The sequence below is a fragment of the Trachymyrmex cornetzi genome, unplaced genomic scaffold (assembly GCF_001594075.2).
Source record: "Trachymyrmex cornetzi isolate Tcor2-1 unplaced genomic scaffold, Tcor1.1 scaffold441, whole genome shotgun sequence".
NCBI lineage: Eukaryota > Metazoa > Arthropoda > Insecta > Hymenoptera > Formicidae > Trachymyrmex > Trachymyrmex cornetzi.
The window spans coordinates 698,876-724,253 of record NW_017299190.1 but is presented as its reverse complement, the minus strand read 5'-3'; the positions used below and the strand labels follow the sequence as shown (position 1 = coordinate 724,253).

Sequence of the window (25,378 nt, the reverse complement as noted above, 5' to 3'; positions counted from 1 at the left end):
AGAAAGATGAACTGGTGCAAAAATTCAGCCAAAAAGAACAGGCCTCATGTTATTACGTGGGTTTCCCTAGTGAAAATTTTTCTCAGAATTTTTCATACAATTTTTCAGAATTTCTATATAATTTTATAACTTTCTCATATTTTTTTATACGAGTTGGTGCATTTCTCAGAAAATCTACATCTTTTTTCAGAATTTTCCATAGAAAGTGTCCCAAAACTTTTGTCTTTAAAATAACATATTCCCGACATAATTCTAAGACCATTTTTCCTTTGTCAAAATTCTATGCGTAGCTTAGTTTTTGAATTATAAACGAAAGTAGTGAGCGAATTACGGGTCGCGTACGGAAAATAGGAAGGAGCAACGCAACGCACCGTCCGACGTGGGCGCTCAATTCCGATCCCTATTCTTGAAAAGTATCGAATTGAAAAAAACTAGGAAAATACTATAGTATGCGTCACATATACTATAGCATTTCCTTAGTTTTTCGTATGCGATACTTTTCAAGGGCTGTGTTCCAAAATGACTACAGTACTGGAAATCTATAGTGCACGTAACGTAAACTGTAGCATTTTCAGTGCTGGCAGTAAATTTGGAACACAGCCTTAACAGAAAGTTACTAGTCGGACGTAAAAGGGGTCACGCATATTTGGAACCGTTTCGAACATCTGGCGTCTGTAAAATGGCATCCCTGATCGCTCTGCTGTTTCGTTTTGAGGTTAAGTATCGATCAGTGCGCTGGCGCCGTCTCGGCAGCGACGGGGACGCGAGAGTGGTGCTCGTCATGTTTCCATCCCGGCGGATCCCGCCGACCCGCGCGAGTTAGGAGTCGGTGCCTCCGCTATGATGACAGTGTGCTGATCGTTACAGCGAAACATGGCGCAGTCTATCCTCGATGTTCTGACAGGTAAGGCGCGCGTCGACCGAAGTAGGCGGGGTTGACCGATCCCGGAAACGTCAACAATCCACCTCGAGCCTTCGTTCCTCGGGCATGGAGTAGACTGTCGTTTTCTTTCTCCATCGCATCTTCACGAGCTCGTCCTGCGGCGATTATTTCAAGTGCGCTAGATAGTATGAGAGACCGAGAGTGCGCAGATTTTCAGGGTTTGAAGGATATGGAAAATGGGGGTCACCGACTTGACCTGCCTCGATGCATTTTATAAATATGTAGCGATCTACACTTTGCGTATTCTCAGAACTGTGCCCTCAGTTCCGTTTTATAATCTGAAGGTATTGTAATTATTATTTATTCTTGTTTAATTATTTGAATATTAAAATGAGTAAGGCTCTGGAATAATAATTCAAAGGCTAGAAAGGAAGCCTACAAGAGCCAACACAGTTATTTGTGTATGAATTGTTATGTGTATTTACCAGAGAATGGTAAAAGTTACTCCGTTACTTTTACCATTATTTTTTATAATAACGATTAACGATTTGATAATGACATTGCAATTTTTATGACTGTAACAATAATTAACTAAATGCTAAAGTTGTACAAAGGTGAAGAAGTTACTTTGAAAAGTAACTTGTCGCCACTATGCGTTTTTGAAAAAAGTAATTTGTTACTTGTAATGCAGTGACACATTATTTTATTCGTTGCAAGTATATAATAGTAAAAGTAGCTTGTTACAATAAGTTATTTTTTTAAGTAACAGGTAACTTTTCCAATCCATTACAACTACTGACTTTTTCAACTCTGATTACCATCATAAAAAATTTGCAACGTCATAACTAAATTATTATCATAATGAAATAACACTAAATAAAAAATAACACACTTTTATTTCCTACGTATTTACAATATTGAATAGTTGATCTTGTTTAATTATACGTTGAAAATTGAAGTAAGTAAGGTTCTGGAATAATAATTCAAAAACTAGGAGGAAAGCGTATAACATAGTTATTCATGCATGCATTATTGTATGTATTTGCAATAATTGATATACAATGAATAATGTAGTTGTTTTTGTTTAATTATATATTTGAAAATTGAAGTGAGGCTCTGGAATAATAATTCAAAGAAAAACTATAAAACACGTATTACAGGCAATAGGAGTCGACGCTGGTTATCAATTAGCTCAATTCTTCTTAATACTAAAAATATAAACCTTGACTTTGAACGTTTCCATTCATGGTTTGAGTTTTCATCAGCAATCTTTCCCCCTAGTGTAACGATTGGATAACAAAATAATATATCCAATGCTTTTCCTCTCAAAAATTAAATCGTTTACTGTTGTGAAGTAAGTTACATACCCACAAAGTTAAAAAGCTACATTGAGATTCTCAATAAACTTTAAGGTTGTTCGTAATATAATACATATCAAGCTTGTTCGTCTTCAAATTGATCGCTATGTTACTTGTTTAGCAATCATTATTTAACCGACTTTCGAAATAACAAGACACATATTGTTCTTGCAGTTATTATTTTTTAAAATTTTACGATAATTTTTAACGAGTTATAAAAAGTTGCATAAGAGAGATTCATTGTTCAGTGTAGAAGCGTCGACTGTGCGAGAGGTGAGGTGATTATTAATTTTCAAATTATACATACGATAATTTAATCATTTATATAATTTTAGCTTGAGTTCTCATTGCCACTCAGCTTTCTAACTTTGTGAGTATGTGACTTACCTCACAACAATAAACGGTTCAATTTTTGAGAGGAAAAACGTTGGAGATATTATTTTGTATGGAATACTCCAATCGTTGCGCTAGGGGGAAAGATTGCTGATGAAGACTCAAACCATGAGTGGAAACGTTCAAAGTCAAGGTTTTTATATTTTTAGTATTAAAAAAGAAGAATTGCACTAATTGTGATAACCAGCGTTGACTCCTATTGCCTGTAATATATGTTTTATGGTTTTTCTTAATTGTTTTAATTAAAGAAGTCTATAAAAACTTATTAGTTTTTTGTTAATTTGTAATTTATCATTAATAATTCAAAGGATAGAAGGAAAGCCAATAAAAGTGAATACAGTTATTTGTGCATGAATTATTGTATTTATTTACAATAATTAATATATATTGAACAATCATATTGCAGATGTTTTCGAATTTGATCTTCTTCAGTGCATATTATACATGTATAAGAAAATTATAATTACTAAGTTAGGATCCATAAATTCTCTAGTCATGTAGTCAAAAGAGTCAAATTGTTAAAAAATTGAAGTAATCAATGAAAATAGGTCTGATTGTTGAGATTCGTTATAGTTAATTATAGAATTTAAAATAGAAAAACTAATACGTACACACACACACACATTTATATAAATTAAGAAATGAAATTTTGAATTTAAGTCAATGATTAAAATAAGAAGAATGAACGATTTAATTAATTAATTGAGAAACTAATTATATAAATAAGTGAATAATTGTATCTCATATCTTAATTATTTGATGATTTTACAGATGTCTCGCTGGACGGCTCTTCTGTGCAATCCTTGCTGGAGTCTCAAAACCTGATAGCTGAAGTCGAACAGTCAGGTATAATACTTCAGAGAATGAATCTGATGATAAATCTCCAAAAAATAAGAAAAATGTCATGGATTATTTAGGCTCCATTTTTTGAGTTATAATAAATTAAGAAACTTATTCAAAAAGTGCTTGTCTTTCACAGTAAGATAATATATCCTGACATAATATATCCTGATGTGACCTGACATTATATTATTATAATAATGTAATAGATGGTTTTAAGATTTGCTATAGTAAACCTGCCACAGCAAAAAACAAACAATTTGAATATTTTTATAAAAATCTATTATAAATGAAAAGTAAATCTGTTCGTTTATTAATTTTTGCTTTATAATTTATATAAAATTGTTATTTTATTTTGAATACATTTCACATATCTGCATTTATGTAAATTTACTTCTTTTGAAAATGATTGAAAGTCGTTAAACAAAAGACTCTAAACAGGAGTTAGAATAAATTTGCTAAAAAATTTGACAAAATTGTTAGAACATATTTTGACGAGGTAATCTAAATCCAAAAACCCAATTCAAATTTCTCGTTATTTAAGAGATTATAATTTGACACTCAAACTGAATTAAGTTACAAATTTAAATTTCAATGATAAAATTTTTAATATTAACAACGCGAAAATTTGAAATGTATTTAATTATGTTATATCTTTTCTAAAAACATATTCTCTGAAAAAAATATCTGACTTTTTTTCATGATATGGAAAAATATGTATTCCAACTTTTGTTAATCTGCTAACTAATTGTTTTGAAAAGAGAGACAAATTCTTCTGAATACAAATATTCTAAAAATAACATAATTATATATGTATATGTAAATATTTTCTATAATTATATCTTGTATATTGTACATATCGTTCATCACATAATATTAACATATCTTCACCAGCGATTGATCAGGATGAGGAAGATATATTCCAATGTGGCAAATGTAAAAGTCAGTTTACATCACTCCAACTGTTCGTACTCCACAAGAGAACTCACCAGAAAACGCAGCAGCAAACAGTAGACTTGACTCAATTCTTAACAAACGATGAGAGTCAGGTAATGCATGTGGAAGATGTCGTTCAAGATGAGTCGCAGTACAATTCGCAGGAAACCTTTCAGCTTGGAGAACCTATTATTCTCGAAGAAGCAGACATGCTATTTAGGTATTTTGTCATTGATAATTATAATTATAATTCGATAAATTTTATTTCAATATTTTCGTGCCGCGCCTTGAATATATAGATTATTTCTTTTGTAAAACTTGTTTTTTAACGTATGTTATCTTTTTTTAAATCTGATCTGAATTGTTACAGTGTGGATCAGGAGGCTGCTAATTATTTCATGACAGACTCCACGTTCAGCGTGCCAATTATTTTAAGTACAGAGAACCTGGATACTTTCGATAATGCTGCCATCGAGGCGACGAGGGAAGATTCAAGCGAAATGCCGACGATATTGCAAAACGACATCAGTTCACAGGAGGACGCCTCAAGTCAATCCGAACATCCTAGCGCCTCGTTGACGGACAACGAGCCATCTTTGGCGGACAACGAGCCGCCTTTAGAGGACAACGAATCCTCTCTTGAGAACAACGAGACATCCCTCCAGGATAATTCACTCAGTGTATTAGAAAATGGCATCAATCGAACGCTGAACTTAAGGGTATCATTATATTGATATTTTACCTTCTGTTTTTTTCCAAAACAGAAAGTAAAATTTATAAAACTTGGTTCTATAATTTTAAATTAAATTGTAATAAATGTTTTCATATTATTTAACTATAAAATTTAATTCAATTTAATTAAAGTTTATATATATATTATATATATATATATATAATGTAAGAATTTAATTATAATAACAAATATAATGTAAATCTGTTTTCAAACAATTTTTCTAAAATGCGAATTTATTTAAATTACTAAATAAATTACAGAGGTCAGAGATTAATGCGAATTTTTTATATTAAGATACACATATTTACGTCATTACAGTATAAGTGCGGTTATTGCAACAAGCAGTTTGCAAAAAAATTCTATTGGCAACAGCACGAACGTTCTCATACTGGAGAAAAGCCTTATCAATGCGTAGTATGTGGTCGTGCATTCGCGCAAAAATCAAACGTGAAGAAGCATATGTCCTCGCACAAAGTATGGCCTGGCACCGCCATTCACTCCTTACCACCAGAGGTATAAAATTTTTAATTAACTAATTACTAAGATTTATTTTTCTTTTCGAATTTTTACGAAGAGAAAATTTATGAATATTTTTTTTATAAAAATGTTTCCTTGTGCAAGAATAAGAACATCTCTAAGAAAAAATTGTTATTTCAAATATTATATTAGTTTTAAGACACTAAGAGTTTAAGCACAGATATTAAACATAATTTAATTGTAATTATATATAATATTTTACTCATTAATATTTATATTGTTTATTTTTATCTATTATTTTTTTATATATCGTTTTAATGATATTCTTCTGAATACTTTTAGGCGCCTCCGGACGGAAGTATCGACCGCACGTACCATTGTCAATTCTGCAAAGAAACGTTTGATTCGTACAAAGCTCTAAAAGGCCATCTAATTGTCTCGCATCTGGCACTGAAAGTGTACAAGTGCGTGCAGAGCAGCTGTAGCATGATGTTTTCAGATCTGGAGGAGTTCCTCGAGCACACGCGCAGCCACAAGTGCTCGGAGTACCGATGTCACGTGTGTGGCGAAGTGTTCAGTACTCTGTCGGATCTTGGTGGCCATCAGTACGTCCACTCCGTCCAGAAGCAGAAAACCACGGAGAAGTATTACTGCTGCTCGACTTGTAAATCGTCATTCTCAAATTTGGAGGCATTGCAGCACCATAAGGAAACCACCACACACAATTATGCATGCCTGCATTGTGGCAAAAGCTTTCTCATCGAGAGATTTCTGCGTCGTCACCTCAAAACTCACTCGGCATCGGCGAGATTTGTCTGCGAAGATTGTGGCAAAGCTTTTAAAACCGAGCAGTATCTGGCTAATCATAAGCTTATACACAGCGAAGAGACGCCTTTTACATGTCCGGTAAGTAAGAATAATTGCAATGAATATAAAAAATTAGGATTTTGCATTAATGATATTCAATGTATACTAAAAAAGGATATGTTTTGTGGAAGTAAACTACATTTATATATATATAATGCTAGGCAATTTCCATAATTAAGCAAATAGATTGGATTAATATTATAATTATCATTTATAGATATAGATATTTTTTTTAATAACATATAAAAATAAATTCTTTGCAATGGATATAACCAAGTAGTGCAGCAAAAAATCTGTAAACATTAAGAAAAAAATTGATCTTTGACTCCTTTATGACCAATTGACTCACACTTTACCTTCACTCTTTGTACTAAGTCCTTGAATATTTATTACCGGAAACAGAATTTGAAAAAGTTAAGCTATTTCTGAAAAATCTTACAGATGGGAAAACGAACGAACGGATGGAGGGACCAACACTGAAAATGAAATTATAAACTTTACTATACTGGCACTTAATAAACTGAAATATAGTTGCATATTGTTTATTGATGTTTGTACTTTATATTTCAAATCACAGCATTGCCCAGCCAGATTCAAGCGGAAAGATCGACTGGGCCGGCATATGCTGATCCATGATTTGACGAAGAGACTTAAGTGCCCGTTTCGTAATTACTTGGGCTGCATGAGTGAATTTTCGCGGCCAGACAAGCTCAAACGGCATCTGCTGACGCACAGCAACGTCAAACGGTTCAGTTGCAGCCACTGCAATCGCAACTTCCACCGAGCGCAAGCTCTCAAACATCACGAGATGAATAAGCACAGCCTTAAATGTGACATCTGCTCCCATGTGAGTCCTACTTCTCAATTCACGTAAACACAAAAACTGCAATCAGATAATTCTTCTACAGCTGACTATTAACATTACGCAGGCCTTTAAGACTAAGGAGCAATTGGTTACTCATAATTGCGAACAATCGAATGAGACCAAGAAGCACACGAACTCTCAACTACCGAAAAAAGCGTCCGGATCATTTAAGCCGAGGAAACCTACCCCAAAGAGACAAACATTATCAAAGACTGCAATCCCGCTTGCCGACAAAGAGAAATTAGAAAAGCTTAAGACTGATGAGATGGAAAGAAAGGTAATTTATATCTTATAATTAGACCGCTCTTTTTGTTTTCATTTTTTTTTAATTACATTTTAATCTCCTATTCCTGCTTTATACTTTTCTTATTTAAAGGTTGTTAATATTATTTCGTTTAATTTTTTTCCTTAAATCTTATGTCTTTTTTTTCTCTGTTTCTTTTAATCATATCACATCCCTCTCAATTGTAGGTTGCCTCCGAAACATTCATATCTGGTGATATCGACGAGGGAGTCAACACGAAAATGGAAAATATTCCTCCCGTCTTGAAAACAGAATCAACTGGCGGTGAATTAAACGAGCGATCCGACTCACCAGTTACGGACTTCGAGAATGATTTCAAACGCAACATGGAACTCTACTCGTCCCACGCGAGCGAGTAAAATTTTGCAATATACATATATATATATATATATATATACATACACGCATATATATTTTTTTGATTCGTATTTAAATTGTACATCAATTAGAACGTAGACGAATCGTCGTAGTATGTGCAATGGGATCATCGGCGAAGGCGCAAGTTGCATTTTATATTCGCGCGTACGGTATTTTGTAGTTTACATATCTGTGATAATTGTATTATAATGCTCTATCGACATAAGTAACTTATATACATTTACGCGCACACCGAAGATGTTCGGTGTCGCTGATTTCGATTCTTCTATGAGAAACTTGTCGTATAGGCACAGCTATAGTTATAACTGATACTCCAAGTATCTTTTCGAACACTTTCGTTCGTTAAATTTTTTTACGACAAAGTCATACATATGATACTAGAACTGTAACGAAACGTTTGACAGCGCGACATCTTTTTAATTTATTTGTTATAAAATAATAAATCTAGACGAGAAGTCACAAATGCGAAGGTGTAAAATAACTTTTAAGAAAATATCAATTTTATGAAATAGTCAAAGTTTGTATTCAATTTTATGAGATAGCCGAAGTATAACTGTCCTTGAAAATTCCTTTAAGTTTGATTCTTGATCAATTAGCGTTCCTTCAACTCTCTCTACAACATTTAAACTAATAATCTCATCAAATCCAAATTAATTTATCAGTTTCTTAAATGCAAATTAATATTTACATATTATTTAAGTAAATTTTTTTTATATTGCATAATAAAAGGTTAAATTTACCAGCTCGGAATCGATCCACTTTGTTGTGTAAGTTATTATCTTGTGATAATTCTTGTGATATTTGGAAGGAAGCGGTTAGCAAAACCGCAATCTTTGAAAGATTAGGACAAGAGTACGTCGCATATGCTTCAATATAAGAATCGAGACTTTTTTTAGTTGCACGTTCAAATTAATATAGTTGCTAGTTAGCCGAGTTGAAGGAACCATGCCGTTTCGTAAAACATATCAGATTAACAATCGGGAGCAGGGCAAGGCTGCCCAACGAGATCAGTCGTATAGAAGCTGTCTCATCGCCCTGCTCATTTTCTTCTTTATGTGCCTTATCCTTATCCTCGCTTGCAAACCCTGGAAAGTGCAGAATCAAAGAGAATACAGGGAGCCATATATTAAACATGACTCACAGGTATGATATTGAATAGAATATCTTTAGACAAATGTAGATCTATAAGAAAATGGTATAAAAAAATAAAATGAATTTATTTACAAGTCTAAAGAAATTTCACAGAAGTCGTTACAAACTTTATACAATTTTTTCTTATCATGTTCTTTATTCATGTTTGTTTCAATTATATTGGCGCACTTTTTTTTTACAAAAAATTTTTATTTAATTTTGAATGAATAATTTTATTATGGGTATTTTAAACAGCATTATCCTCAAGAACGCACAAAAGAAACAACAATCATGACAGTTTCATTAACAACGTCAACAACAACATCAACAACTCAAAAAACTCCAACAGAAGAGACAATTTTAGCAAGAACTTGGATTATCCCAGTGAATACATCCACTGCAGAAAATAGACCAACAGAAGAAATCAATGTCATTACTGAAGACTATTCGAAGAAGAATGTTAAAGGATCTCATCATTTTGAGCGTTACTTTGAAAATACGACGAGTATCGATGAAATAACATTGTCTACTCCTGTATCTCAAAAAAGTATTGAAGACTATATTTCGAACGAAATCTTAGAAAATGTAGAAACTACGGAAGAAAGCATTGGCTTGACTACGTTGCCATATGATATTACAACTGATAATGTCATCAATAATGCAACTTCAATATCATCAAGTGGATCAATTGGCGTCACTACGAAATATACTTCAATTGTTGATATTATAAAGAATATTATGTCATCAACTACTAAGGAATTTATAAGTGATTCTATTGACGAATATTACAGTTCGGATAAATCAGAAGTTGACATTGTGACTAATAACGTTATAACTTCAACATTGCTGACACAGTCAAACGATACCGAAGAGAATGTTTCTGAGAATTCTAAAAAATATGAGAGATTGAGAGTTGGTATTGATAATATTACATTTTCAACAACGCCGAGTCTTCCAACTGATCTTGAAGAAAGTACAAGTGCTAAATATTCTTCCATTAAAAACAATTATTCTGAGACTTTGCAATTTGAAGTAACAACGAGTAACATTTTAACTCGATCAGATTCTCAAGAAAATGAAGATACTGGAAATTCTACAACGAAAGATTTAAATTATGAAGAATCTGCAGTCACAAATGAGAATGAAACGAGAGAGAACTCACCTTCTACAATAAATTATACTTCACTGATGGATGAGAAGTTTTCCACAAAAGTTAAAAGTGTAATTAAATTTTAATACCAAAATTTAATATTGAAATTGATTTGCTTTTGATATTCAATATATTAATTTCTTATGTAGATATTTTTAAATTTGTAAAATTAATATTTAATATATGATTTTTATAGATGTGTAGATATTCTCAAATCTGTGGAAGTCATATTAATGTTTATAATAATATTTAATTTCATGTAGGAAGCTGAAGATCTGATGAACGAAACGATTACTAGTATAAAAAGTTACACTACCGAGAAATTTAATTTAACTTCTGATGGAATGGAAAAATACAACGAATCTTCCACGTCCAATTATATTAACACAACCACTACCATTTTTTACAATCACACAACTAGGACAGCCATCCCAGTAAGCTACAATGAGACGGATCTTATCACCACAGGATGGACCACGCTTTCTAACGAAGACACAAGCATTTGTGGGACAGGACTCTGCAAGCAGATTGCCAGCAGAATGTTGTCCTACATGAATCATTCGGCCGATCCTTGCGACGATTTCTATGAGTACGCTTGCGGTAGTTTTGAAGCAAATCCGCAGCTGATAGACGGAGATCTAATTCGGAGATCTAGAAATTACCAACGAATCGCCAGTAAATTTATTAATTACTTAATGACGTATAATTATTAATAAGTCTTAAAAAGATTATTGCATAATTATAAGAATCAATTATTAAATTAGTAATTATTAATTATTTTTAGCTGGAATAACTTTTTGTTATATAAATATATATAAATTACGCCAGGAATCCAGGGAACATTAATTTCCTTTTAGAAGAAAAGATTGACTAGCTATTGAAAGTAGTTATTGAATATTTATACATTTCTTACTCTGTTTTAAATCATTTTAGATCAAATGTTAAAAGAGAAGCACGAGAACGTGCGTTCAACTTTTGCAACGTACTACGACAGTTGCGTGCAATATGAAGGAAATATGAACTTCAATGAAAGAATTGCAATGGGTAAATTGATGCTATTAAGTATTTAATGGACAGTCAATAACTGAATAAAGATTTATATGAAGTAAATTTAATATAATAAAATTAAGTCTTAATTACATATATAATCTTGTAATACAAGAATAATTAATTGTCAGATGTAGATAGATGTAATTTTGTTACAGCAAATGACGCGTTAAGAAAAATAGGAAAGTTCTATATATCTGATACGTGGTCTGATAATTACATGGGTTTCACCAATTTATTCGCCCAATTAATGTTACATCATAGGTAAGTTTTCAGGAAGATTCATTAACATATTATTATAAATTAGAATTATTTTGCAGCGCTCTTTTATTTGATGTTGTGCCAGAATTGGATGAATATCGTCGAAACAATTTCACATTGAAAATAGGTCCTACGACGTATGAAAGTCCTTTCAAAGTGGAGTATGTGGAGGATCCCTGCTCCGAAGACACGTTCGAAACGGAAGGACAGTACGTGGATCTCGAAATTTTGTATCATAATTATGAAAAATGCAAGGTACAAAACATTAAATTATTGCAAATTGTTTAACGAGAAAATTAAAGGATTTTATTAGTACTGAAGGAAGAAAAAGCAATTTTGCTTTTGTTTTTATAAAGCTCTTTTTTTTTATAAAATATCCTTTCTCAATCTTTTTAATTCAATCAATGCTCTTTTTTGGTAAGTTTCTTTGAGATTCATATAGAAAAACAAGTAGATAATTATAAAGTATAAGTAAATTAAAAAGTTAATAAAATGGATTAATATAAGAAATGCATACAGAAGAGTTAAGTGAATAATTATTCTTTTTTTATAGAATGATACAAGCGAATTTATGAGATCCATTAGGAAAACGCTGAAAGAGCTTAATGTTTTTAAGGGCTTAAATGATAGCGATTTAGAATGGAGTATACAATCGGAAAACATAGAAAAAACTGTTCATGTGATTGATTCTGTTGTAATGCAAGAATATTTTTCGGTAATTAAATATATATCATAGAATTTTTGTAACATTAATAATATTATTTATCGATAAAACTATTAACTCTACAGAACTTTCCATCTAAGAGTGAAATACGAGAGGCGTACTTGATGAACGATTACAGTAAAGTCAGTTTAGAGGATTTACAGAGTAGTAGCACATTCGTAAGTAAAAACGCATAAGAATTTTAATTTCTCTGAAAAATAAAAACAAAAAAATGTGAAATTAAGTATCTAATTCTAATCTCTTAGATTAAAGTTTATTATATTTTTAGCAATCTCTTATCCTTTACTACAATTTTCTCTCGCAGGTAAATTGGGCGCAATTAATTCATTTGTTAACAGGAGTACACGTGGAAAGTAATGAAATTATTCAAGTGTATTTCCATGCCGCATTAACTAAAGGTTTACGCAAATTAGAAAAATATGCTGAAAAAAATTCTATGAATCTTAACAACGCGATAATGGCATTATATGCGAATAAGCTTTATCACGAGGTAACTATTACATGTTAAGATCATATTTAAATATAATAAAATAAAAATACTCATATATAAATTTAAATAAAATGTAAAAAATATAAAGTAAAAGTATACAAATATAAATATTATATTACAAATAGTTTAACAAATGATGGAATTGTTTATTAATAGTTTCATATTTTGTATTAATAAAAATTATCATTCTCTTTATTTTTATTGATATAATGAAATGAAATTCTTTGCAGCTGGTCTTGCCAAAGCACGATAATGTAAAGGATTATTGTCTGCATGTGGCTACCTACCTTCTACGGTTGGAAGCGTCCAGTTTATACGTATCATCCTTTACTGATTACGAAATAACGCAAATGAATGTAATAGTAAGTGAATTTAAATGTAAATAAAATATAAATAAATATAAATAAGTGCTCAATTTTTCGAATTTATACTTGTTTTTCATTTTTTGACTATTGTTTTACTCAATAGATAAAAAAGACATTCAACAACTTGAAGCAAACGTTGTCAGACAAAATGCAAGAAGCACAATGGGCAAAAGAGGAAGGACGAAAAGAATTGCTAAACAAGATCAATGATCTGAAACTCGCATTACCTGTTGTTTCCTATTTCAAGAACAGAAACTCGCTATATAATGAATATAACGTATCAGAGGTAAAAAAATATATATGTGTCATACATTGATTCTTCTTCACTATTACTTTATTAAAATAATTATTGATATTATTAAAAACAGAACATCTAGAGAGAGAGAAAATTTACAATAAAAACAAATATCATTATATGAAGGCATTTTTTAAACATTTTAACAGATTTATATAACGTATTTTTTTATTTCGAATGTTAATTCATTTTTTATGTTGGCATTTAATTAAAAATCATTCTGTATATCTTAATTAGTTTTAATTACGTTCTAATTGACAATCAACTTTCAGGTAATTCTAAACGACAATTACTTTAACAACTCGATGATGCTACTAAAAAGATACAGAATTCTAATGTACACCGAATTAAGAAGAGAAGTTGGTGGTCCAAAGCAAATGTAAATAAAATACAAATAATTAATTCATAATCAATAAATTAATTCAATTTAAATAAATTCATAAAATCCTAGATGTTTAACTGTGTAAATTTATATTTCTTTTGTTAGATTATTTTATTTATGTATAGACTCATATGTCTCTAGTTCAAATTTTTTATATTATTTAATTTCGAAAACTTTCATTTTCAATTTCTTAAATTTTTTGATTTGGGAGATCTCTTGGATTTTAAGTTTTTATAATTTGTAAATTACGTTACAGTTGGACATACTATGCTACGCCATTCCAATCGAAAGCCCAAGTGATTTACGCCCTAAATCTCATCGTGATTCCTTACGGTATTATCGATTGGGCTTTAATGAGCGACTTAATGAACGGTGATGAATTATCCTATTTTCTGCTAGCAACCCTTGGGAATTTAATAGCTCATCAGATTGCCCATCATTTCGACACAAATGGTAAATGACTGTAATAATGTAATTATATAAATACGTAAAAATCTCATAAGTCATTAATAACTGTTAATATTCTTCGTAAACTTTTTTTTGTAGTATTCTTAGACCTCATGTACGGTTTATGTTATAATTTTTAAAAATAGAAGATTATTGCACGTAATATTGATTTTAGTTGACTAAATTTATATATAAATTATATAAGGACCATTTTTTCTATTTTTGATTCTTTGATTACTTGAATTTTTACAATCATTTTCTTTGTAACAGGTATACACTATTGGAATCAAATCAGGAATGCTCAAGATTCTCTGATGTTTGAAAACGAGTTTACAAACACTCACTTCGATGATTATATCAACTGTCAAAAGGAGAATCTGTACCAAGAACCTATAGACATGACATTACCCTTCACTGATCAAATCGTGTCCTTTAGAGTAAGTTGAGTTGTTCAATCCTTAATACACATGACAGGGTGCATTTCTCTTCTTTGAAATACTAGGAGCACCAAATAATTAGTTATAATATCTATACACAATTTCTTTTAATACACACAACTTTATAAATATTTTCTAAAAATGTTAAAATGTGTGTAAGAATCTCTTAAAAATTGTTATTACTTATAAAAGTGATGAAAATTAATCTGAGGAATGGACGGCTGTTCGTGTGTAGTAAAGGATCGAAAAATCATTGAGGAATGTCAAACTAAAGATGAATTCTATAATGCAATTTTCCTATTTGTACTCTCTAAAATCTTTGGAGTAGAATCTCACTCTAAACAGTCTTGAAAGAGTGGCTCGATTTTCAATCTCACTTCTTCAAGAGTGAGATTCACTGTAAAAGTTTGAGAGAATAAGGTACAATAAATAAAAATTGGAGAAGGGATTATTAAAAACACTATGTAGTAAAATTTAACACAATAAGTGCACTTTTTTGCGTAATGCTTAATTTATTGAATCGTTCGCAGACGCAAAATGTCGACATTTGTAAATATTCTAGATTCCGCGGTTGACCTTGAACGAGCGGTTGTCTGAAATTATAGGACTCAGACTAGCCTATGATACTTTGGCTCTTACGATGTCGAATGCGAAGAGACTACCATGGATACAACTCCGCATCGACCAATTATTCTACCTCGCCTACGCTCAGGTACTGTTCTCACAGTTCGTTTTACATTAACAGCAGTTTTATTTTATGGGGATCCCTCTCGTGAATTTCTTCTGGAGAATCCTGTGGTCCTCGGGTCTTTAGAAATGTTGAATGGCAATTCAATAATAAAATCCAAAGATTCGCGAGGATCGCAGTTGAGTCTGTTCCCTCCAAACTTTGACCGTCATCGAGTCGACCCAGCTAATTAACACTTATTAATGCTTTTGTATCTCTATCGTTGCAGATGTATTGCACGAAGACGTCACTCACATCATCCTATGTCTCCCTGCACGAGAGCGAGAACCTGCCTAGCCGGATCCGCGTGTTCGTCTCCGCATCAAACGACAAGTTGCTTGCCAAGGCGTGGAATTGCCCGCTCGGCTCGCAGATTGCACCCAACGACGTTTGCAACGTGTTCCCATACATAGAGATTAAAGAGACCTCGATGATTCCGGAGTGAGAATCGTTCGCGGAACAAAATGGCACCCACGGACATTACGCTGTAGCAAATGAGTCAATTGGCATTAGTCGAGAAACGTGCTAATCGATGGGCACAGAAACAAAACTCTGATTCATCCACCCTGCGAGATTCGCGTATGAATATTTTTAAATGCGATGATTAAGTTATGAAATCGAATTAGAAGCATCAGTTTTATGCGGTTGATGCGTAAACCTGTCTCTATAATTTGAAAATTTTAAAAAGATGTTGGAGAACATGTGCTTTGCTTCTGTATCCTTCAATACATAAAAGAGATTCTCATTTACGTACAATAAAAACGTGTGTCTTAAGTTTAAAAGCAATGCTTCGATGAACACGTTGCTGCAAGCACATCGTTTGCGAGGTAACGTTATAATTAACGTTGGAGAGAAAAAAAGTAAGCGAACAACGTAATCGCTGAATGAATATGAATCAATAAACAGTTTTTACGCGATGTTCACATTGAATTTGATCGAACGCTAAATTGGAGCGTCCATGGATCAATAATAACAATAATCTTCATTCATTCTGAGGAACAAAAGTAACACTTTGGAGACCACTCATATCACGTCACAAAGAATCAGACGCATTAATCATTCATTCTATCTCTTGCGCGCGATTGTCCTATTCGACTAGAAAGTGTAATTAGTGTCCTCAGTTCACCATCAAGCGATTCTTTTCACTCTTTCTTTCACAGTTTCTTCTTATCCAATGCCTCCACGGATTTCGTACGACGAGCCATATTCCCTGAAATAAACACATTTGTAAATCACACATAAAAATTACCGCTCCAATGTCGACTGAGTCGTGGCATTTGATTAAGAATTCTTTTTAAAAATCTCAATTTGGGAAGTATAATAGATATAGAAAAAAAAAATTATATAAAAATATTGAAAAAAGAAATATAATTAAAAACACAGAATTACTTAATGAAGACTGATTTCTCTAATCTGAATAATAACAATTTTTTAAATGCTTTATTATATATTTATTATATATTTTAGAATTTAAAGAAAAGATCCAAGAATTTAAAATAAGATCGAGTTTTAGAAATTTTAATTACATAAATTACAGTATTTTATGACTTAAAAAGTCTACGTTTTTTAAAATGCGAGAATCTGAGACTCAGGAATCTAATATTCAAAGATTTGAAATTCTAAAAGTCAAGTTTAAAATAAAAGCATCCAGTCCTCATAAAAAATAATCCTGTGATTTTATCCAAATAATTAATCATATTTTCATTATTTTAAGTTGTCAATAAAAATAAAATATTCGAGTTAGGATATTACATGAATAAATTTCAGGATGATTGATAGTAACAGTGACAAGAATGGCAGTAGGAATGAACGATTAATCAAGTGTCGCAAACTCAGATTGTTGCAAACTATCAAGCGATTACACATTGTATGATGTAATCAATCAACATACCGCTTATATCCGTGTCAAACCTGCTTAGATGGGAGACTGACCGCCTTATAGTGGCTTTCTTTCCCGTCTGCAGAGATCAGCATCATGCATTTAAAAGGAGCAACAAGAGTTAGTTATCAAAATTAATTAGCTATTGACGAACGATACTTATTTGAGTGATTTAAAATCGCTGTGTAAGTTTGCCCCCCAAAAAAAAGAAGGATCTCATACTAATTATATAAAAAATTATTGCTATTATCCTGGTGAAGTAAATTAGCTTTCACATATAATGTAACTTACAATGTGATGAACAAAAGATGTCTAAACACAAGACTTAAGAATGAATAATTTTTTAGCTATGGTATCAAAGATGCTCCGCGAGCAGTTGAACAGAAGTTTTATACCTTTGATGTACCGTAGTTCAAAACTGTTCATTATTAAGCCTTGTGTTTATGAGATCTTATGTTTATCACATTACAATTACATTAAATGTGAAAATTAAGACATTTTATTGGAACCTAATTTTCCATATAATTGCAGAATTCTTTATGCACGATACTTCCGTTTTAAATTTTTTCTCTGAGTGAAAATACTGTAGCAATATTTTTCCTAAATCCTCTTTCTGGAAGTTTACAGACATTAAAATCTAAACGTGTTTGTATCTACCTCAAAGTACTGATGCCACAAAACACAGCCATAGACGCAGAGAACGGAGACTAGAGACTGGCAAAGCAGCCAAAGGAGGATATTGAGAGCTTGAGTACGTTCAAACAGGGCTGCACCATGGCGTATACACAGTAAAGCTTCTGTCACCATAATTGCCCCATAGACCCAACACTGAGTTCCCACTCGACTACACGTCGGATCAGTTACGTACATATAATACTGCCTGTAATTATAACGCATTTATAACAACAAATATTATCTCAACCGCATATTCAAATTTTTTTTAATTTATAAGATCAATTTGTTAATATGTACGATAATATTAGATTGGAAAATTTAAAGTACCAATTATATACCCATTTGTATATTAATATAATTTAATTCACAAACCATATATAATACTTAATAAGATTACACCTTGAAATATTACAATTCTAAAATTTCAATTTTCATGTATATAATGATACAAATGTAAAATTTTAAAATACTTACAATTTGAAAAACTAATCTTATTTATATTGTTAAAATTTGTGCCCTTCCCGCTTACCTAACGGATGGTGCGACTATAACGCCGACCAATACTAATCTGGCCACAACAAATGGATGAGATGGAGGAAACTCGTAGACGTGCTTCAAGAAGAACGTATTCAACTCGGAAACTTGCCAGAATATCACCAACTGGCATAAAGCGACCAATCGCATATGTGTGCAAGTTGGATCCAGCCATCTAACAGATGTCCAACTGCCAGGAGTAAACTGCAACATTGCTCTCTTCAGCTTCCCAGTGGTGCTCTCAATGTCACGAATACTGACCCACCTGTATTTAAGAAAGTATTTAAGTTAAAAGATTAAGTACTATTCAATACTCTTCATTGAGAAAAAAAGAAAAACTTCTTTCTCTATGAAATAAAGATAAAATTTTCCTATAAAAAAAATAATTCTGAATAGAAAGAATATACTTTGTGCAGCAAAATAAATTCTTTATTATAATAAATAATGAAAATTTGAAAGACGTGGACCTCAAGATTTAAATTGAATTCTTACTTGTATTCCCTCATCTCCAATATGGAGCAAATTTTTAGGCCAACCCAGATACCTAATCCATTGCACACTATAACGTCGAGAATCAAGGCGTCCCACCAGCATTCGATAAAGTTTGGCAATAAATGAGCAAAGGCAATCTCTGTCACCTCCCACATGACGCTGATGGCCCAAAGGATACCAAGATGACGAATTAAGATGGCCTTGAAGGCCCAGCCAAGAAAGTGTGCCAGTGCAAACACGTCCAGGTGATTCCAGATCCTTTCCACTGTGACATCCGAGCAGTTGACACCATACTCCTTGTCCATATCGATGTGGAAGGAAGCTAAACCTGGATCCACCCATACCAGGATCCTCCTGACTGTCTCATAGTTTTGGAATAACAAGAACAGCAGACCCATCAAATAGAGTACGCTGCAGCCGAATACTATCCGCCATACCACAGGATGAGGTCTAGTAAATGGACCGTTGGGGAATGTCAGGACAGATATGATAAGGAAGAAGAAAATGACGCACAATATACCCGCCCACATGTTGTCCTCCACATTGGTGGTATTCCTGAAAGAAATGTTTTCAGATGTAACAATATTCTGCGTATTCCAATGATACGATAAAATTTTGTGACCTTTGAATTTCATTTACATAAATTTTCTTGCTGACTGGATTATAAATAGTGACTGACATCAGAGTAATCCAAGTTCCAAAATTTATTTGCATTTATCAGTCATAATAAACACGTAACAACTATATATACTTTTCTATATCTGCTATATAAAATATTATAATTAATAATACAAGCTAAATTAAACTCAATTGAAAAAAAATCTCTAATAACAATCATAACTACTGTCTAAACAAGAAAAAATATTGAGCAGAAATATAGTGCAATGAATTATATAATACATAATACAGTTAAGCTAAATGGAAGCATAATCATGAATGGCTTATAATAGACAAGCCAAGGACAAATTCAAATCATACTGTAATATACAGAATTACTTGCACACGTATCCCTGGAGAAAAAATTATAATGAAACCTTTTTTACCGGCCTTTTATTGCACATAAAAAATTAAAATTCTCATGTATATGGTAACACACGAGTTGTATCATTCGAGCACAATATTCAGTCATTGTCAAGGTATTTCAGGCGATTATCTTATCAAAATTAGATATTGATTTTCACATACCGGATATAAATCTAATTAACATTCGAACACGAAATTTCTTCAGCCACTTGCTCACGTTTTTTAACTGAAATACATTTTATATCTCCAAGGAAAACAAGAGGAAAGAGTCAAAAGAAATTAAGGTGAGATATAATCCGAGAATTCCAAAGGATCAAAGGGCCACGAGTCAAAGTGAGCTTTGTCTACCTGGTGAACGCAGAGTATATAACGGCGCCAATGGAGATGAGTAGCAGGGTGATCGTGTGCGGTTTATAGAAGAACTCGAGGGAGATGTCGTCGACCGGCCTCTCGTTGATGCTCGGGAAGCTGTCGGTCCCGGTGCGGAGTCTGTACTCCTCGGCATGATCGGCGACGGTGTTGGCGACGGTGGTCGCCTTGAAATCGCCCTCCTGCATTGATGTCGCCATCCTTCCGCGATACTCTCTGCCTCAGTCTCGTTCGACCACCATCGGCAAACAGACACGTGTAATTCTCACGCCGTACGCCGTACCCGTCCTATACGTGAACGCGAACACGCCTGCGATCCGCGATCGAGCGGATCGAGTTGGATTGACTCGCGTGAACTTGCGTGCGCGCGCGGCACATCAACACTCGCTCGGCGGTGCTCGGCGGCGATCCGGGCGATCGCGCGCAACTTCACGCCGGTGGGCGCGCGCGAATCGCCATTGGCGGCGAACGAGGCGACATGCGGAGACGAGAGTCGAAAGCGTGAGACTCGCGCATTACAGTGCGGGTGGGAAACGGCGCGAAGAGGCTTTATACTTAATAGGACGATATATCGTTCTTGCGGACACTTTGATACCTCCTGATTCTTATTCATGGTGATGTCATATTAGCTGCATTAGCGATGTCAATTAGGCAACAATTACCCATTGACCGATAGAAAAGATATTTTACCGCGTTACAATTGAACAGAAATAAATATTGGAAAGTTACTTAATTGTAACGTCATCACTTTTTATAATAATGAATATAATGACTTGGTATATAATGATTTTACATTTTTTCAGTAACGATAATGCCAGGAGTGGAGAAATTACTTTTGAAAAAAGTAATTCATAATTACTATATGAAATGTATAAATTCAGACAGTTACAGATAAAATGAGATACTTTCTGTCAAATTTCGGCAATACTGTCTTTGTCAGAATTTGTTATTTTTTAAATTTTTCGGACAAATTCTGACAAATTTTTTTCCACCGCGGAATTGCCCAGACAGCACAGAATATTTATGATAAATATTTATTAATATTCATTTTTTTTAATGTTATATAGATATTTTATACATATTTTATATAAAGCTCTTTATTCGAAATATTATTAAAATATAGACTAAATATTTTATGCAATATTTATGATAAATATAGATAAATATTTCTAAGTATTTTTTATTTGGATTATAATGTCTCATTAAGTATTTTTATAGCATTTACTATAACTATTCTAATAAGTATTTCATAATATTTATAATAAATATTTATGATCTGTGCAATCTAAAACCACAAAAATATTTACAAAATATTTAAAATAAATCTTATAAATATTTCTAAATATTTTGTAAATATTGTGTGCTGTCTGGATGCTTATATGTCTTACTGCAGTTTAAGTTTTTCTGCCATGACCCTAATAGTAATACGATAATGGCATACTACAAGTAAAACGTTATTTCCCTATAATTGAAGTATGCATACAGTAGTATAGTATAACACGCGAGGTTATTAATGCTTTCCTGATAAAAAGTTGTTCATGCATGAATATGTATAAATATGTATAAACATACATAAATATTCATAAACATGTATAATCATATATGAAATATGTCCACACGTATTCATACATCCCTCCTTCTTTTGTAAAATTACTTTTTAGTGTAATAGGAATAATAATCATAGTAATGTGAAAACATTAAAAATAATTAAACGGGTAATTTTCACATGATTTATTTTAGAAGAAAATCAAGTTTGAAGAAATATAAAAAAATTACTTATATGTATAATTATATATAAAATTATGCATAATTGTATACGAGCAATTTTTTTTTACATTTTTCTAAACTTGTTTCTTTTTTTAACGAACAATGTGAGAATTATCCCTTTAATAATTTTTTATGTTTTCACATTGTTATTATTATTTCTATAACACTAAAAACTAATTTTACGAAAGAAAAAGGAATGTATGAACATGTATGGATATATTTTATATATAATATGATTATATGTAATATGAGTATATGTTTATGAATATTTACGTATGTTTATAAATATTTATACATATTTATGCATGGAAATTTTTTTTGCTGAATTATTATGTACATATTCTGTGCATAATAATATGTGCAGAAGTGCATATATATCAGAAGATATTGTTTATATACGCTCCGATAAGCGTTTAAATTCAAGTTAAGGCATTAAAAAAATTATCGTGATACATTTGTATTATTACATAATATGTATTTTATATATATATGATACAGTTAATAAATATATTAAATATACACGCGTAATAAATTGAAATATAATTAATATCCTAAGTAGACGTTTAAAATCTACATTTAAAAAACGTTAATTGAGACGTTTTTATGTTTGTGTAAAAATATTAAATTATTATTAACGTTAAATACACGTTTGTTAACTCGTAATAGAAAAATATATTTTTTGTGAGACTAAAAAAACATACAAATCCTTAAGACTCACTATATAATAGTTTTTTGTTATTTTAATTTTACAATTTTCAATCATATATGAAATTACAATACTTGAACTCAACATAAATATAGTACGATAATTAGCCTATATAAATAAAAAATAAAATTGTAAAATTATTCCGAATAATTACACTATTTAAAAATTAGAAAAGAGTCCTAAGGTCACTAGAATCTATATGTTTCAATTTTTCAAGATTGAATAATACGCTTTTTTAACATTTATTAAATAGTTTAATAAACGTATTAAATTTTAAACGTTTATTTTATAGTTTATATCTGTTAAACGTATTTTGAAAATATTTGCATTGCTTGGGATCGATACTATATATATATATATACACAATTTATAACGCAAAATAATGGGAAGCATAAAGATTTTTATGCATGTAAATTTACATAAATGAATAAAGACGACGTATAACCGTCTTGATCAGTGAGTCAATTTAAGACCCCATTATCTCTTGCAGAGATCAACCTAAACATTTTATTGGTCGGGACGCTTGTATCCTGGACTCGTCACTTATGTTTTTATATCCAATCACAGGTATGTTGGTATGTTGTATGTATATACGTGTATTATACATATATGTATATACGTGTATTATACATATATGTAGATGTCAATCACAGACATATGATGTCAATGTGTGCGATTTTTGGAAGCTTCGCATCTCATCATATCGAGTTCTTATATATTGATCTGTTTTTTATAGTTAAACTTTCTGCATTTTCAACTTTTTCCTCTCTTCAACGTTTAATTGTACTATTGTCTTTTTTATTTTAAGTACGAATATTTACGCAACATAAATGAGAAGCTATAATTTGTATTAAACTAAAAATACGAAAGTTGTTTTACTTGGTCCAATCGCTTCACAATTAATATGAGCATAAAATTTCGCACTTTAATGTCATCCAACATTCAGCTGTAAAAAATTCAAATCTTATAAAAAAAAACAACTCATTTGTATATCTCCAATAATAATAGATTCTACTCGATTTCGGTAGTCAATCTACCATCACATTCTGCTACTAAATTCTATCGTAATTCTATTATAATTCTAGTCTATTGACTCGATCTTGTTATTATTTGTTTATAATAACTCGTAGTTTATTTATAATTTAAAAAAGGACTAATCGAATACTCTTTTATTTTAAGGGCAATAATCTAATCTTACAGAATTAAAAAAACGCAATAATCTTATCTCATACATGCGGAAATCCGGATAGCGGATCAAAGTGCGCAATAACAAAGGCTATACGTATGAAAACAAGGATCAGTCGCGACTCGCGCAGCCCGTTGTATACAAGGTAAAATTGATCGAAGACCACGGAAGGAGTAAATCGTAGCAAATCGCGCCACTTTTGTCGTAGGCGCACCCCACCCGGAGTGAAAAGACGACAGTGTCGGATTCCTGGCGAAACCAGTCGCGAACGTTCCGCCCATATTTGGGATACACTTTTTTCGCGCGGCAACGGTCGCGACGTCCCACACACTCCTTGAAGAATGCAGTCATATGATTCATCCGGAATGATTGTTTTTTTTAAGACGGTTCTAACGGTTTGCCATCCGAATATAATGCGCGATCCATTGATGAGCGCTGGCGACTCTTTCATCCAGTGCTGTAAAAAAAGAATGAAATTTGCATAGCATAAATATAATATATTTAAATATTATTTAAATCGGTAACAAATTATGCGTAAAATTGTCTATCATAAGCCGAGCAATTTCATTTTTATTGAAATTTTCGGGAAAGACGTTGGAAGAATTAATCATCCGGGAAAAACGTTTTATATATAATTACATATAATTAAGTATGTAAAATTATATAGAATTACATATATAGGATTTTTCCGGGGCAATAAATTTGTAAATCGCAGAGACTATAAATAAGAACAAAGTTCCAGAATATTATAAAGTTAATAACTAAAAAGATGTGTAAAATATAGATCTCAAAATTATTATTATTATTATTGTCACTTAATTGATACTCGTTACAATGACAAATTTTAATCGATATTTAAATTAAGATGCGGCGTTTAAAAAATTAATAATAAATGTATCAACAGCGTTTTTCGCAATTATAGTAAAACAAAGAGGCTTTTTGAAGAATAAAAATAAAAAATTAAAAAAAATGAATAAAACAAATAACCAAACTCTTTAGAATGTCAAAATAAAGAACAAATAAGGGCTAATGAGAGTTTTTACGCGGTTGTTAGTGCGAAAATAAAAATCGTTTATTGTCGAAATATAGTATTAGGTGTCGAACTTAATGCCGTTTTTTCGTCTCCAAAATTGATTTGTTTCGAAGGGAAGATGAATGAATACCTTAATCAAAGTAATTTCCTCCATTTTCTACTACTTTTTCCCATTTTTCTGGCAACAGGGAAATCCCACGACGGTAGAACGCGGTGTCTTTCGA

The 25,378-nt window shown here is 31.8% G+C and overlaps 3 protein-coding genes across 5 annotated transcripts; 2 read left to right on the top strand and 1 right to left on the bottom strand.

Annotated features, from left to right (window-relative positions):
• The first annotated feature begins 673 nt into the window (after positions 1-673).
• On the top strand, positions 674-8,499 carry LOC108764631 (zinc finger protein 341). Of its 2 annotated transcripts, none has more exons than XM_018512955.1 (9): positions 674-904; positions 3,406-3,480; positions 4,369-4,630; positions 4,781-5,129; positions 5,462-5,656; positions 5,963-6,526; positions 7,065-7,334; positions 7,396-7,629; positions 7,824-8,499. In XM_018512955.1, exons 1-9 carry the CDS (start codon positions 874-876, stop codon positions 8,013-8,015), a joined length of 2,172 nt encoding a protein of 723 aa, XP_018368457.1. In that variant the 5' UTR covers positions 674-873; the 3' UTR covers positions 8,016-8,499. The 2 variants fall into 2 exon arrangements, with proteins under 2 accessions (XP_018368457.1, XP_018368458.1); XM_018512956.1 differs by having other exon boundaries at positions 676-904; positions 7,417-7,629.
• A 480-nt stretch (positions 8,500-8,979) lies between these two features.
• On the top strand, positions 8,980-15,953 carry LOC108764649 (membrane metallo-endopeptidase-like 1). The gene is made up of 16 exons (XM_018512983.1): positions 8,980-9,177; positions 9,421-10,386; positions 10,579-10,990; positions 11,249-11,359; positions 11,521-11,626; positions 11,683-11,878; positions 12,177-12,338; positions 12,413-12,505; positions 12,652-12,837; positions 13,068-13,199; positions 13,306-13,488; positions 13,770-13,876; positions 14,136-14,332; positions 14,597-14,763; positions 15,326-15,475; positions 15,720-15,953. Exons 1-16 carry the CDS (start codon positions 8,980-8,982, stop codon positions 15,933-15,935), a joined length of 3,582 nt encoding a protein of 1,193 aa, XP_018368485.1. The 3' UTR covers positions 15,936-15,953.
• Positions 15,954-16,593: 640 nt separating this feature from the next.
• Positions 16,594-20,851, bottom strand: l(3)77CDf (phosphatidylserine synthase 1 homolog l(3)77CDf). Of its 2 annotated transcripts, XM_018512984.1 has the most exons (6): positions 20,442-20,851; positions 19,071-19,625; positions 18,574-18,843; positions 18,027-18,249; positions 17,382-17,448; positions 16,603-16,700 (listed from the first exon to the last, which is right to left on the bottom strand). In XM_018512984.1, the coding sequence occupies exons 1-6, from the start codon at positions 20,660-20,662 to the stop codon at positions 16,645-16,647; spliced, it is 1,392 nt and encodes a 463-aa protein (XP_018368486.1). In that variant the 5' UTR covers positions 20,663-20,851; the 3' UTR covers positions 16,603-16,644. The 2 variants fall into 2 exon arrangements, with proteins under 2 accessions (XP_018368487.1, XP_018368486.1); XM_018512985.1 differs by lacking the exon at positions 17,382-17,448 and having other exon boundaries at positions 16,594-16,700.
• Between the last annotated feature and the right edge of the window lie 4,527 nt (positions 20,852-25,378).